At 33.9% G+C, this 15,932-nt stretch overlaps 1 protein-coding gene across 3 annotated transcripts in view; it reads right to left on the reverse strand.

Moving 5' to 3' along the window:
* Positions 1-65: 65 nt before the first annotated feature.
* LOC131070931 (proline iminopeptidase-like) overlaps positions 66-15,932 on the reverse strand; it is a 248,156-nt gene continuing 232,289 nt past the window's right edge. For all 3 annotated transcript variants that reach the window (XM_058006623.2, XM_058006625.2, XM_058006624.2), the window contains exon 11: positions 66-642. In XM_058006623.2, the coding sequence (XP_057862606.1) occupies positions 541-642 (102 nt within the window). In that variant the 3' untranslated portion in view covers positions 66-540. The remainder of the gene's footprint in view (positions 643-15,932) is intronic.

Consider the following 15,932-nt stretch of genomic DNA (forward strand, 5'->3'; position numbering starts at 1 on the left):
GACTCATAATGTTTTAGTTTGTGTTTAAAACCTTTAATGAAATGGTAAACTATCAAAATGCCATATAAATTGAGATATCCAGACTCTTTTTTATTAACAAATAGTAAAGCAGGAGGAAGAATGGATCATTAGGTGTATCATGAATGATGTCACAATTTTACAAACCTTCCATTTTTCGCAAGCACAGAACCAACCATGCTCAGTCAACTTATCCAATTCTATAGGTATCTTTGAAGAATTTCAGTCTAAAGCACTGAAGACATGTTTCTATTTTAAAGCAGGTACAATTTTGGTCCTTCAGATCATATCATTGCAAATAGTATCAGTCTTTAAAGCAGACGCAATTTTGGTCCTTCAGATCATATATCATGCAAATAGAATTGGCATGAAATGAACTCCGATATTGGAGTTATTTCTTGAAATAGGGGTTTGTCAATCTTCTAATTTTCTTTTGGACTTGCTCACTAAAAAATAACAGTAAGAACTTATTAATGAACAGATTAGTTCTTTTCTTTAGTAATCCCTTAAGCTGCTCATTTGCTACTTCCTCTTCTTTAGTACTCCCTTAAGCCGCTCATTTGCTGCTACTAGTTGTGATGTTATCCCTGGTTCATTGGCTGAGTGCCCTGCATCTGAAACTACCTGTGCCAAGTGAAAAAAGAAGGAAGACTTATTAACACAATTATTAAATCATCTAGAAAAGGCAAACGAGAGATAAAATACAACCCCAAAAGCATCAAAAAATCAAATAAGTTTCCATATGGGATATTAATATATCTAATATACAAATTTTTTGAAACAATTTTTTTTATAGTAGCATAGAAAAGCCTTTTATATGGTTATATATTGAGATTATATATTGAGCCTAGATGCCAGGGTAGAAGTAGAAGTGCAGAATAACAAATTATTATTCATTTTGGATTATTGATCACCAAATTACTTTGGAAACAATTTAATTTTGGATGAGAAGGGCAAATTTAATACGCTTCAAAAGGCATATAGTATTTACAGTGATTTGGCCTGTTTGTAGAAAAGAACGAAGAAAAACTATTCATACAAAACATATATGATGCTACTGCATAATGTTTTTACTACCGTTAGAAGAAATATATTGAACCTTGATATTAGAAAGGAAACTGAAGTTCATCACTAACTTGTCTTTATCTGTAATAGACAAGTGTACGAGTCACGTGGTTCACAAAAGGGATATGTTGGCAATAGCTACACAATTACTATTCTCTTTAATGGTATAAAAAACAAGAAGCGTGGATATGGGTCTTTATTTAATTTTGACCAGTTTACATTACATTTAACATTCTTTCCGAATTTGGAACCTTAATGCAAGACATGCATAAGGTTTTGGTATCTGCTCAAACATTAAACCTGAGTATGATTGTCATTTGTCAGTATACAAACTTTGGTAATAAATGGCAATCTGTTTGAGTAGTTTTACTTTTCATCAATCATCTATTTAAATAAACATAGTAGCTTTTCATTTACACGGCATTGACATGGCTTCATAAAGTATTATTATTAAGCAATTCAACGGCAAAAAGTCAGAACTGGATAACAATGCACAAAAACAGAGTAAAAACACTTTTTTTTTCATGTCAAATACAGTGTGTATAGACAAAAGCAAATGTTATTAAAACACTATTTATAAAATTGCATAGGACATAAAAAATTCTATATTACTTTCACCTAAGAGGATTAAGCTTTATAAAACATTCAGCTGGCCTTAAAACAGTAGGTCACCTGTCAGGAAGCATGGACTACTATTTTAGGGGCCACCCTGCATTGTTTACCTAAACCCTCATTAACATATAAGTTAAAAGAAAAACCCTCGTTGTAGTTTGAAATTTAATTTCTAAAATCTATTCAAAGTAAAATTTACAGAAATTTAGAAATACTACAACGAATTAATTGTGGATTTTTTTCAGCGTAATGGTACTATGAGACTACATATTCAAAATATGTTGACTCGAGATATAAAGAGTGCACTTCTAGAAAACAACACATTACAGCCCTTGAGGTCTTGTCCCATGCATATGGATTATAATCACAAAGAGAGATACTGGGCTGATTGGTGTATAAAGTTACTATAATCTTAAGAGAAACCATACTGTCAGCCTGGTGCGTAACAGATAAATCAACTGAAATATGAGTATATTTGTATCTTAATTAATTAAGACCAATGCATTGCATTTCATCGTTAGTGCCAAGTTTAGAGTTTACAATAGGAAAGAATGATAGTTTATAGGTTCCAATAAAGCTTCTGTCCATCACAACCCACAAATATAGGTAGATCAATTTGGATTGGTGAATGCATGCAATAATTTCTTCAAACAAGATAACACAAGGCATAATGAATAAATCCTTCTTTTGACAAGTTCAAGACCTAAGGAATTTGGGAGTTATTTTAGGAAAAAGACTATAAATATCATAGAATTTTGAGGATAACTTCAAATTTTTGCTATTGAGCTTCAACTAATTTTGTTTAAAATACATTGTTAAAGACCAATGTGTACCTAGTGACATTCTTAAAATTCTCTATTCAGTAATGATGTTGACCTGCCTATTATTTCATATGATTACACATCTAAATTATCTTCCAGAACTCAAACTATTTTTTGACATTCTTATACAATATCTCATACATTTGGAACTTTCGAATCCATCGAAACGAAATTTTTGAGCTCTTATGGTATGGCCATATAAGGTTGTAAAGGGTATCATCGTAGCAAAATTTGAGAAGTGGGCATGTAATTCCATTTCATAGGATTTAACCACATCAAACATTGTTTCTAAGACATTTGATATATCCCTCCAAATAGTTGAAAAAAACTTTGACTCGATTGTTGATTTGGGTGTGAAATGTAGTAAATTATATTCTAGTTTGTGAACATAATTCTCCCCAGAAGCTACTTACAATAAAAGGATATCAAATACTAAAATTGTCTTAGAAAGGCCATGTAACTTCTAAACATTGCCCACAAATGCCCCCACAATTTGCTCATTTGTGCTGGTGTCATCACCATAACATGGTCTTATTTTGAAAGACAAGCTACTGTACTAGTGATCTTGTCAGTCTACTTTTTCAAGAATGTTACAGCTTGTTCTGTTCTATGCTATTTTATTTCAAGAATGTAAGTTTCCACTCTATACTTTTTCTCCACTTAAGGCATTTAGCTCTCATTAGTACCTAGAAGTATCCTCTCTGCAACCAATTTATCCATTTCAAGATCCAGATTTTCTTTCAATTCATTGTCTGCCTGCTGCCACAAGGATTCCTCATGTTTAGTGTTCACAATTTCTGTATCAATGCCCTTTTTTAGTGGTTCAATATCATCACAGAATTTCCTTATATCCTGGATAAACTTGGTTCCTTTGATTACAACGTCTTGCACTGAGCCCTTTTTGACCTTATCATATGATCTATATTTTTTAACTTAACCAACCATTTCCTTCCCAGCAGCTGGACATGGGCCAAACCAGGTACCTATTTGGCTTAATGGTTGGGGAGATGGGTCAACTAAAGACTTCAGACAATCACTTAAAAATTTCACTAATTGCTTCAACTCATCCTTATCCTGTTTATCCTTTGAAGTTCTTTCCACAAGTTTAGAAGCCGTTACCTAAAAATTATGGACATCCCTAGCTCTAATAGATGGTCCCAAATTGATCTTTGTTATATTGAAATCTTTTGCAGTTGCTTGGCTTGGATCCTTTTGTGCAAAAGGATGTGCTAATTCTACGTACAACCCTCCAATAGCCTGGATGTGGTCTTTAGGTTCTTGGCCTTTGGAGTTCTCTATAGCAATTGCCCCAAAATGTCTCTATTAGAAGAGTTACTTGGACTGTGTTGACGTGGCAAAAGTCAAATTACCAACTATCTGGTCAACGCAAAATAGAATGCTAAGTATTCTATCCTCTCTTGCATAAGGAAATCCCTAATGTTGTTTTAGATGATCAAAGGGGACAACCTCAAGGTTCCAAATGTCAGGTCTTGACTATGGGATAACTCAATGATTGATGTGTTTTGCTGGTAACACAAGGGGTTTACGTTTACAACAAGCTGGTCTGCATCCAATGATGCTACGATTCTCAGACCGGGGAAATAAAAGCAAAAGGAAAGGGTTTAGGAATCCTAAGTACAATGATAGAAATGGCTGATGCTGCGGGTAGAAAAATTTTGAATAACTAATCCTTGTTTCGCTAGAGAAACCCTTACAACTCAACAAGAATAGTGTAAGCTCCAAAGGGATGAAGGATTTTCAGACTCGAGATACTCACTTAGGCACCCAATTCTGGCCCAGCCTAAGACAAACACCTACAATTAAACTAAGCACAAGTAAGGTTCAGACTAACCATACATAGTGACCTACAATCAGCAGGCCCCCAATGGTATGAACCGGAAACCTCATCAAATACCCCCCACATTTTTCCATTAAAATCATTGAACTCTAATTAACCAGCTGAAAGGAAACCATGCAAACAAAGGAAAACAAAGATAACAAATACCATATTCGATGTTCATATATTGACTTCAATTGCCATTACAACAATTTCTTGCAACAGTTCTATTCTATTCCAAATTCGCTAACTGCTGAAACCTATCTAATTTCTAACTCCTAAAAAACCAACAAATTCTCACTACTCAAATCTAACCCTTTACAATGAGAGAAGCCTCTGCCTTTTATAGACTTTACAATTTGAATGAAAGGTCAAGATTAACTGCATCCAAAGGATGCAATTTGCATTCTAGAAGCTTGGCAGCTTTAACCCATGCCTAGTTATTTTCAGTTGTCCTCCCAACCACCTCCTCAGCCACCGACCAGTATTTGACATCAATTTGGTCAATCAAGTAGTTGAGGAGTAACTGACCTATGTACCCCCTTGCTTTAAATACATTAAACGGGGCCCACAAGTAGCCATTTACATTAAAACAATTCAGTTTACAAATTGATTTTCTAGAATCAATTACAACTGTGTATTTCTAAGTATGCATACACTTGTAGCATTTTGAGTGTTCTTTTGTCTTCAATCTTGTTGGTGTATTTCAACTTGTGGTTCAGTGGTGGCACATATCCTCAACATTTCCTTGTAGCTCTGCAGTGCGTTCTTCATTGGCAACGATTTGGGATTGTTGTTTTGATCTTGCGCTCCGCATCTTCGCTTCCAGGTGTCGATCGCGATCCTATCTTCAATTTGCGCTTCAGGTTGCCACCTTAGCTCTTTCCAGCGACATTGATTTGCACAAGCGAGTTCAACCTAAATTAATCACTTCGAAAAATTAAATAAATTTAACAAACGAGTGTTGAAAAAAACTTAGCAACTTCTAAATGCCCCTTGTTGAAGAAAATTCGGCCTTTTAAGGAGGAATGAAAATCGTGCGACTTACAATGCCCCCCCTTCCTCATTCTCTTTCCCTCTTAACTTTTATTTTCATTTTATCTTTTCACTCGTTTTGGGTACTGAGGGAGAAATTTGGGTTTACAAGGAAAATTGTGCAAATTTTGACTTAAAACATCTCCTTGTAATTTCACTTTTTAAAATGTTATCTCACCTTAATAGGGAAACTCGGCCATAAGTAGAATTGCACGCAAATCTACAAATCACTTGGCTTCCAAATTGGGGAGGAACCTCGAATTTTTAGGTTTGCATACAAACCCTAGTTCTCTTTGGAAGACAGGACCTATTTAAAAGAAACGTGATGACTTTACTTTACTAGACTTGCAAATTTGCAGGAGATGCCGAACTTCTAAGAGAATTCGGCCCTTGCAAATCATATGCCCCTTTGGACAATGCTTGAGCTCTTCTATCTCCTCTAGGCAAAACTCGGGCTATTTGAAAGAAATGTGACGCCTTCAAAAAGCTCACAACTTTGAAAAATCGCCGAACCTCTTTATAGCTCGACTTTCCCTTGAAGAGACTTGGGAATTTTAGGAGAACTATGCGATTTTTATCTTTGAAAGGACAACACCTTGGAACTTATTTTCCCTTACCCTTTATCAAGCAGAAACTCGGCTTTTGGAAGTAAAATGTGTGAGTTCTCATTTAACTCAGCCTTTTGGCGGAATATGGGAACTCTTATTTCTTGCAAAATTTATAAAAACACTGAGTTTTCCTTTGAACGCCCTTTGCCAAGTCCATTTGGGTTTTTGAACAAGAATGTATGGTTTTCAATTCTTGCGAAACCACCAAAAGCACCAAACGTTTTAAACGCCCCTTACGAGAATTCATGATTTTTTAGATGAATTGCATGATTTAACTTAAATGCCTCCCTTGGAAATTGCAAAACTCAGCCTTCTAACGAAAGTGAAAGCAATGTTTAAAGCACCCAAGTCATATTCCAAATTTGGGTTTTTAAGTGAAAATATGCGATTTTCACTTTAGCGACTACTTTTTGCAAAGCTTGTTAAAATACCAAGTTTTTTCTTTCTTGAACGCCCTTTACTTTTGTGATATTAGAGATTTTAGAAGGAAAGGCAAACTTAAGTTTTAGTGGCTCCTTTGCAAATTCGGCTCTCTAGGCAAAAACGTGAACTTTAATAGCTTGCCATTTAAAACGCCCCTTGTAGCCCTTGAAACTTTTTGGCCTTCACTTAGAAGAAAATCAGCCTTTGAAGTGGAATGTGAGTTTACATACTCCTCTTTCAATGATATGTTGACTCCCTAGACTCACCCTTCTCGGGACTCAATTCATGCTTCACCATTTCCAGGACTTAGGACTTTTGATCAGTCTGAAATGCTAGATTGAATCATCTTTTCAAGTTTTGCCTTCTCATCCTTGCAATTACTCTGCCAACTAGACAAAATTCCTACACAGGACTTTGAAGAGGCAAGCAAAATGGGGGTCCCTTGAAACAGGGGCATGTGTGCAAAACACACAACAAACTGTTCTCCTCAACTTGGAGAGAGTTTCTTCAAGCCATGAGGTAGAGGTAGGTCAACTGACATAGGTTTGGTATGAGGAGAGAAAAAGTGTAAAGCTTTCCTTATAGGAGGAGTTCTAGAAGCTTCATTATCAAGAGAGTAGTGGGACCAACTCTAGGTGGTGATCTTAGTGGCATGTTTGGTGGAGGATCAGAAGAAGCATGAGGGCAAGGAGATTCACTTGCCTGAGATTGGGATGAGGTAACGTCTACAATTTCCTCCTTTGTCACCTCCTCCTTTTCTTTGTCTTTGCCTTTTGGGGGAGCTTCTCTACAAGTCTTCTTAGGAGTTCTCTTCTTTGGGGGTTCTTCTCCATCACCTTCTCAACCAATTGAAGCTAACTATTTTGCAGCAAAGGAGGCTATGCCTGAAGTTGAGAGATGTTAATCTTGACCTCTTCCTCCTGTCTTGGATTATCTTGTGATCCCTGAGGTTTCACATCTGACTTCCCTCTTTTCTTGGCTAACCATGCATAGCTTCTCTTTATTACAACAATAGCTCTGATTTCAATATTTTCAGTCTCCCTAGCACTCCAATCAATAGGTAGAATTGATTGCATTTATATATGATTGATGAATATGGGATCCACCAAGTCAGATTCATCATCCTCAATGTGTGTGATATCCCAATGAGTTTTAAGGTCAAAATTTTCCTTAAGGTCATTCTCATCCAGCCTCTTCTTCTCACCTCATATTCATTGGCACAATCTGCCCAATAATCCTCTAGATGCAGGATAGTGAGAACTTGGACCTAATTGCAAATTATTTCTGACAAAATCTTTACTATCAAATGGAAATCTCATTTCATAAAATTTGCATACTTTACCAAAAATCTCTCAATGTTGAGAATATCTAACAGAGATTTAGAAGAGTAGTAACCGAGGCCAATGGGAAATTGGATGCCGATTTTATTCCTTTCCTAGCATCTTTTATTTACCTCTCCCACTTGTCCATATTTCCATAAGGATGAATTTGTCTTCAACATATTTGGGCAGTCTGTATGGGAGTCCATAAAATCGTCCAACTCTAATATAGGTAAACCTTTGAGATTGGATGAAATGGTTGCCATAAATTGGATGTCCTTAGGAGATATTCTCATACCGATATCCCCTTGTATCTTCCTTACCAATTTCATGGTGAATGCATCATTCACCCTTCTGAATCTCTTGTAGCTATTCTCCAACTAGAGTTGGGTGTAGTAACCAAAAATCTGGATCATCATCATGAACTTCCGCTAGACGTAAACCAGACCATTGTCTAGTCCAAGCCAATGCATAAAACAAATAGGAAGACATGAAGAAAAAAATGTTCAATGGGAAGCTGGTTATCATTGATAATTTGTGCCCAATCTGAAAATTGTTCACCATGAATGATTAGCTGGATGAAGAAATACATCATCCATTCTTCAAAATCATGGGCATTCTCATTACCCTTTAGTCTGTGCATAAGAACCATCATATTTGAGATCTCTATGAAGTGAGATCTATCGAGTCATTTTGGCAATTGTGATTTACCTTTCATGGGGGTGGGAAACCACTCTTGTGCAATCACATTACTATATTGACCTTTCTTCTCACTGAATCGATGATAAGAAAGCATGAAGTTTAAGTCCATGTATGCTTCTCTTTCTGGTATATGAAAGCATGAACTGATAATTTCTCTGTTTATGATGATTAGCAAATTGTTATTGTTGGTCCTTGTTTCCTTGGTTTCCATGTTATAATGATTTATACATTCAATCACCAAGTTTGTGCATTGTATGGCTACTGGGAAACCAGATGCTTGCAATAGTCCACTTTCTATCAACCTTTGTGTTATTAGGGGTCTATCTTCTTTGTTATTTCTCTCCAAAAAAATCTTTCAAGTTAATATGCGCTAACCTTGTGTCACCAATTTGAGGCATACAGCTAGATAGGCTGGATATGTGCTCATAATGCAGATACTTAAATTTTATAATGAACAAAATTCAGTGAACACAGAGAAGATTTGCGTTCAAGAAATGATTTTGACAAAATTTTGGTATATAGAAACCCATTTTTTTCGCATAATTTATTTAAAAGTCCTCTTTTAAATTGCATTCTGATTTCTTTTTGATCGGTTAAATTGTATTCTGATTTACAATAAGCTAGGAGAGAGATTTCAATGTACCTTTCAATGAATTCAAGTCTTTTACCTCAAATTTTCTTCTACAAGTTACCTACAATCTTGCCCTTTTGTTCTTTGTGAAATCGTCTTCAAATGCTCGTTGAAATGTGATCTTTCGATGGCTAAATTTCCTTATATGTCTTTGCATTTAATGTCTTGATGTGTCAGAAGAGAATTAATGGTGAGCATTAATTGTAGGCAAGTATGCTTTTCCTTCAAATGAGAATTTGTGTCACTAATTTGAATATAGTGGCTTGATATTGCGAGTTGGCATTTTAGAGGGCTTGAAAAACCTTATTGGGCTTCAAAAGTGGTTTCGAAACCCTTTTTTATGGCCAAAGATCAATCTTCTCCAAGAGTTTTCTTTGTAAAATGATTGAACACTTTCAAAGTTATAAATTTTATGTTGGGTTCCGAATAGGTTACAAAACCCCTATCGAGCATCGACAAGGTTATGAAAAGCTTGTCGAGCTTCGATGATGATTTCGAAACCGTGTCTAAAGATTGATATCAAAGATAAATACAGTTTGAATCTTTTTGGAAGATGGCGTTTTGTCGAAACTTTGAAAGTTTTGAAAACCTTGTTAGAGACCAATGAGGTTGTGAAAACCTTATGGGGTCTCGACATAAGTTTTGAAATAAGACCATATGTCGAAGAAGATTTAAAACTTTGAAATGAAAGTTTCATTGTGAGTCAAGGATGTTTTAAGAACCTCGTTGGGACCCGACGAAGGTTTCAAGACCAAGGGAAAAGACCAAAATAAAGCAGCAACACACAACCTATTAAGTATAAAATGGCTTTGTTAGGGTTAAATGAAGTTTTGAGAAATTAGTCATGAGCTAGCAGATGTTAAACCTTGGAAATTTCAGCTTACATAAACCAATAAAACTCAAGGAAAGCATGACCGACAAAGACAAAGGCAACAAGTGGTTTCCGCAACTTGGGCGAGTTATTGAATAATTAATTAATATTTCACTAATGTTGTCTAATGTCAAGAAATGATAAAAGGGCAACTTAGTGTAATAGCTCGTTGGGAAGGTCATAAGTTGTTTTTTTAAAGTTAGATGCCTAGTTGAGGGGGCCTTTGCACATGAAAAATTATTATTATTTCAAAAAGGTCAATTTTTGAGGCAAAAATATAATTAATATAATTTCAAATTATTTTCCCTACAAAAGCTATAAAAGAAGGTTGAGGGAGCTCATTTGCATATGCAAAAGAATACATGACAAAATGTTGTCAAATTGAACCTGGGAGTTCTTCCAAGGATTGATTGAAGACGAAAACCATCTTTTGAATACTGGTTTCAGATTTGAAAGCCGATCCCTAGCTGGTTTGGTGTGATTCTACTCAAGGATCGCCATTGTATTCAGAGTGTTTGCAGATTCAAGGTTTTAGGAAATAAAGATATTAAAAAAAATTGATTGCAGACTTGAGGGAAAAATAGTGATTGAACTCTAATGTCATAAAATCTGATAGTGAAGTGTTTTTTGTGGCTGGGCAACCCCATTGTGAGGTGATTTGACATTGTTTGTTGTTGGCACAGATTCCTAACAGAGATCATACCTCATTGCAGGTTGCCTGAAGCTAAGTCATAGAAATCGGCGATTTTCAAGCATGAAGTTCGAATTTTTTCGAATTTCAAACTTTTTAAAATAATATGTTCAAATTCGGCCATAAATTCGGCGGATTTTTAAGTTGCAGTGCGTGGGTCGCCGTCGCTGCAAGAAGTTGCAGTGCGTTGTCTGCTGGGTCGCTGTCGCTGGAAGAATTGCAGTGTGTTGTGAGTTCCCGTCGCTGCAAGGCTTCCCGTCATTCTTAGAGCCTGTTCTAAACACTGCTGTCGCTGCCGTCGACGGCCATAGCTGCAGCCTGGGCCCTGCACTACAGTCCACGTCGCCATGACTCCACTTTACCAAGCTCCAATGACAGTGTGTTCAGGAAGGCGCCTTTTTTCGGCTGCATTCGATAGTCATAGTCCATAGATACAAGAAATATTTTATAGTTTTATAATTTTTATTTTGCCTGACTCAGTGTGATTTCTTTTGCCTGAGTTAGTGTGATTTATTTTTATAGTTTTCTAATTTATTTTTTAGTGTAATAATTGTTTTTAAGAAAAAAAATAAAAAATTATATAATTTAATATTTTATTACAGTGATTTTTTCATTATTATAAAAAAATATATGCAAGCATTATAATAAAGCTTATAATACTTGTATATATTTTATTATGATGATTTAATGATTCTTATTATAATGTATTTTATTATATATTTTATTACATTGATTTTAGCAATGCTAAGCTATTTTGATAATTTATTAGAAGTATGCATATGCTATTTTGATAATTTATTAGAAGTATACATATATTTAAAAATAAACAAAATTATATAAGGCGAATTTTATCCGAATTTTTTTTTCGAATTTTTCCCGTGTTGAATTTCATCCGAATTTCATGGCTGTCGATTTCGAATTCGAATTCGAACCTTGTGACTTAGGCCTGAAGCATGGCGTGAAGACTTTCTGAGCAGAAGCACATATCATTTTGGAGGTTTTCTTACATTGCTAGAGGTGCCGGTTAATGTTTTCGGGCCTTTCTCTTGAAAGATTGAGGAATTGAAGAGTTATGGACATTCTAAGCTAGCCACCTTGTTATTCCAGCACCCCATTCAGAGGTGCATGACTCAAAATATATTATTACAATATGGGTTGTCAATTTTCTGCTATCTAGAGGTTAGAGGAGACGGGTGTGTTCGGAGCAGTTTGGCACTCCTAGGTGGAGTTTAAATTGGTTTTTGAGGTATTTTCAATGAAAGATTCCACTGTTGTAGCATTTTATCAGACCTGCAACCTCAATATTTAAGCAAATGATGAGTTTGGAGTGTGTGGGACGTGTCTATCGATGTGTCTTCTACTTTTGATCACTTTGGAGTTGTTTGGGAGTGTTCCCAGGCTGGTTGGTGTTCTCTCTAGTGCTGAATGAGCTACAGACCTGCTCAATAGTCGATTACAGTGAGTAAATATCCACTTCCTTGCCCATATGAGCATATTACCATCATCCCCTACAAGTATTTCATAGTTGATCACAGTTGGTGTTGTTTCACGCAAGGTTGGCATTGGTGAGAGAGTCAACATTGTTGTTTCAGAATTGTGGTACCCCTACCCTAGTCAGCTTTGTAAAATCGGTTTGACCTTGGTTGACTTTTTATGTGGCAATCTTGAATGGTTGAATTACCATGAGGTAATGTTGTAGTCAGATATTATGATTATTGTGTGTATCTGTTAATGTGCTTTGGCATCGATTCTTATGTAAGTTTAAATTGTCCTCTTGATTCTTGTTATTAATCTCGAGCTAACATCTTCATTAAATATATATATATATATATATATGTATGCTTGTGTGACTCTTGGTTGCAGGAGATTGCAGGTACAGTACCGCCTAGGTGCGAAGTTTGTCTTCACCTGGATTCGCAGGGTTGAGTATACCTCTTTCGTCCTTAGAATTTGGGTTAGGTGGTCGTAAAACCCTCAGTTTACCCTAGTCATACTCAAGTGAGCGTCGCCTGTGTTCCGTCAGTTTCCTTTACATTTGGGTTTGCGGGTCGAGTAATTGGTTGGCTTACTTGGTTTGCGTGCTTGGCATGTGGTTAAACTGAGTATTTAATTCTAAGTAGTTATTTTGATTTAATGTGTTCATTTATGCATTAGTAATTAAGACTAAAGTAAATAGGTTTCTTTTATATAATTAATCATTTATTTAAAAATTGCCCTATTCATGTTAGTAGCAAGTTTAATTTACTGGTTAATTTTAAATCATGAGTTTATTTAGTTATGCATTTTGAAAGAGAAGATTTAAATTATTCGAAATAAAAATAATTTAATCCCTTTTTTTTTTTTTTTGGAATAGAAAGGTTAAATTTTAATTATTTAAGAAAATCAATTTTGATTAGAAAAGTGAGTTGTATTCATATTTATTTTATATAGTGTGTAAGATTGATTTTGAGAATTTAATTTAATTAAAAATATTTAACCCTCATTAATATTGTGAAATGCAACTATTAGCTTTGTTAATTAAAAATTAAATGAGGGAGAAAAACATTTCTTTTAATTAACTAAATTTATAATCTCAATGCATAAACAATTCAACTATGAGATAATTCCATAAACTTAATTAATTAATTAATTATAATAAGTTGCAAGCTGCATGATATTAGAAATATATTTTTATTTAAATTTTAGTAGAAAAACAAATTAGATTAATTATATTTATTGTTCCTAGAATTTTAAATAAATAAATAAAAGAATAAATAAAAAATGAATAAAAGAATTAATTGGAATTAAAGTATTGTTTTAATTCTTTATTTAGAAAATCAATTAATTTGCATGAGAAAAAAAAAGAAAGAATAATGATTTTTAATTATTGCATGTTAGCTTATCTTTTATTATAAAATTAGGAAATAAAATAAAATTACATTTATTCTAAATTTAGGTTTTTGAGAAAAAGCTATTGAACCTAGAATTTTAGTTTAAATAGGGAATAGGTCTTTATTTTAAATACATAGGGAACAGGTCAGAAATTTAGGTGAAGAAATTTATTGGAAGCTTATTGAAAAGATTAGGGCTCTTCTACAAATTTCTTCCGGGAAAGCTATACCAGGTTGGGTGGCTTCTTTGATTTCTTGATTTTTAAGAAAATAATTATATTTCTCTCTAAATGGTGTGTGTAAATTATTTGTCAGATCCAAAACCCTCTTCTGGTTAATTCAGGTTTTGATTTAAAATTCTTGCTTGATGTTAATTTTCTAGTTAATGGGAGTAATTTAATTTTGAGAAACTTGGAGAAATTACTATGGAAAAAATTATTCTCTCTTGTTGATTTGTTCAGATAATCCTTTAAATAACTCTTTGTGAATTTAATTGATTTCTTTAGAAATAAATTTAATTGTGAATTAAATTTATTGGATTATCTAATTTAAAAAAAAAAATGTAATTGGAATAAAATTTTGTGAATGAATTTTATTAAGTTGGGAATTTTATTTCTATGTAAATTCTGTCGAAAGGTTTTTTTTTATGAATCTCGAATTTATTTTCATGTTTTAAAAAAATAAATAAATAAATAAATAAAAAAATAAAATAAAATAATAATATGTAACTTTGGGTAGGGAGCTACCTACGGTAGCATCCGCTACCGGCGATAGTAAGGGCTACCATGCCAGGGCCGAAATATTAATGTTTTTTTTTTTAATTATTCTTTTATCCTGTGCGTACTGCGACGTGGTTATTTCGGGTTTCGTGCTGAGGGGTTGAGTAATCATAATAATTTATGATTTATATATATTTATATATTAGTTGTGTTTTCATTATGGTAGGTATTATATTATTTAAATACTGGTTATGAGTTGATATATATATATATATATATATATATATATATATATATATATATATATATATATATATATATATATATATATACGATGTATATATATAGGTATGCATACGATTATATTATAGTTATAAAATCAAATTATAGTTTGAATGTTTCAGAAAAGCTTATAATTTTTATAATTGATAATTATGTTAAAATACATTAGGAGAATTATTCCTATGAGATCTTATTTAACTTATTGACAAATGGCAAATTGATTTCTTTGTATTAAATAGTTGTACTTTCTTATTGTCTGGAGAATCTTTGATTGCAAGTTATTTATGCTTTTGGCTATTTTAAGAAAAGTTTGCCTGTATTAGGATCTTGTGTAAATGGTGTTTGCAGTCAAGCTTAATTTCATTGCAATTCTGGTTGGGTTGTCATTGTGTCCTATGTTGAAATTTTTGTTTGGACCCTGTCGTTCGGATGATTTGGGGTACCTGTTTATGTCTTTGGTTTCTAGTTTGGTTGTTGCCTTGTGGTGGTGTTTTAACTGGTCCTATCCTTTATGTAGGTGTTGAGTGTTGTTTTGTGGTTGACCATAGCGGGTCAGGCCTCTAGTTAGAATATTATCGGGCAATGGACCTTGTATTAGCCTTTAATATGTTCAGTTGGATCCGTTTCTATGTAAGGATCATTTATGTATTTATTGACCGATGTGGTCGGTTGTTTATTGGTATGATTCGCCTCGATGGCAAGAATGTAAATGATGTGGAACTTATGTACCCTAAACTTATTTAATTATCAGAGGGGTCTTGCAGTTGAGCAGACCCGGAGATGTAGCCCTCTAGGGGTGAACTTCGAGATCATTTTGGTGTTATGTGTTTCTTTTGTTCTTATGTTTCATGTTTTAGTGTTAGCATGTATGGATGGCATTTTGATAGAATGTGTAAGTGGATTAGATAAAATTAATTGTAAATGCATGTATGTAGTCGTCTTTTAAATGCAGTAAATTGGATCATGAAAGAATGTAGATTAGAATAATGGAATGTATTTAGTTATTGTTAAGGAAATTAAGTATGCATGGGAAGATCTCGTTAGTTTATGATGAAATTCAAGTGTGTGATTAAATTAGATGCATGACGCAAATTTTAATGAAAAGTATGAATAAACCTTAATGGATGAACTTTATCTTGTGATCTATATTTTGTCTTGCTGAAAGGAAATTATCCTTGTTTAAGAATTATCTCGTTATTAAGACAATCGGTTTATTGGATTAATTAGAGTGAGTTAAGTTAATTGTGTAATAAAGTAATCACGTTGGGAAACTCTTTAGGTGTTAGTTGATGTCTTCCGCTGTGTAATTTGAAATTGGATATCTTATTGTATCTTTATGTTGTGTCTTATTTTTAAAAAAAAAATTATTGCACTCCATTCGTGTGTTTTAGCTTTATCCCTTCGAGGTTTCGTGGCGGGGCATTACAA

This window comes from Cryptomeria japonica, chromosome 1 (assembly GCF_030272615.1).
Source record: "Cryptomeria japonica chromosome 1, Sugi_1.0, whole genome shotgun sequence".
Taxonomy (NCBI): domain Eukaryota; kingdom Viridiplantae; phylum Streptophyta; class Pinopsida; order Cupressales; family Cupressaceae; genus Cryptomeria; species Cryptomeria japonica.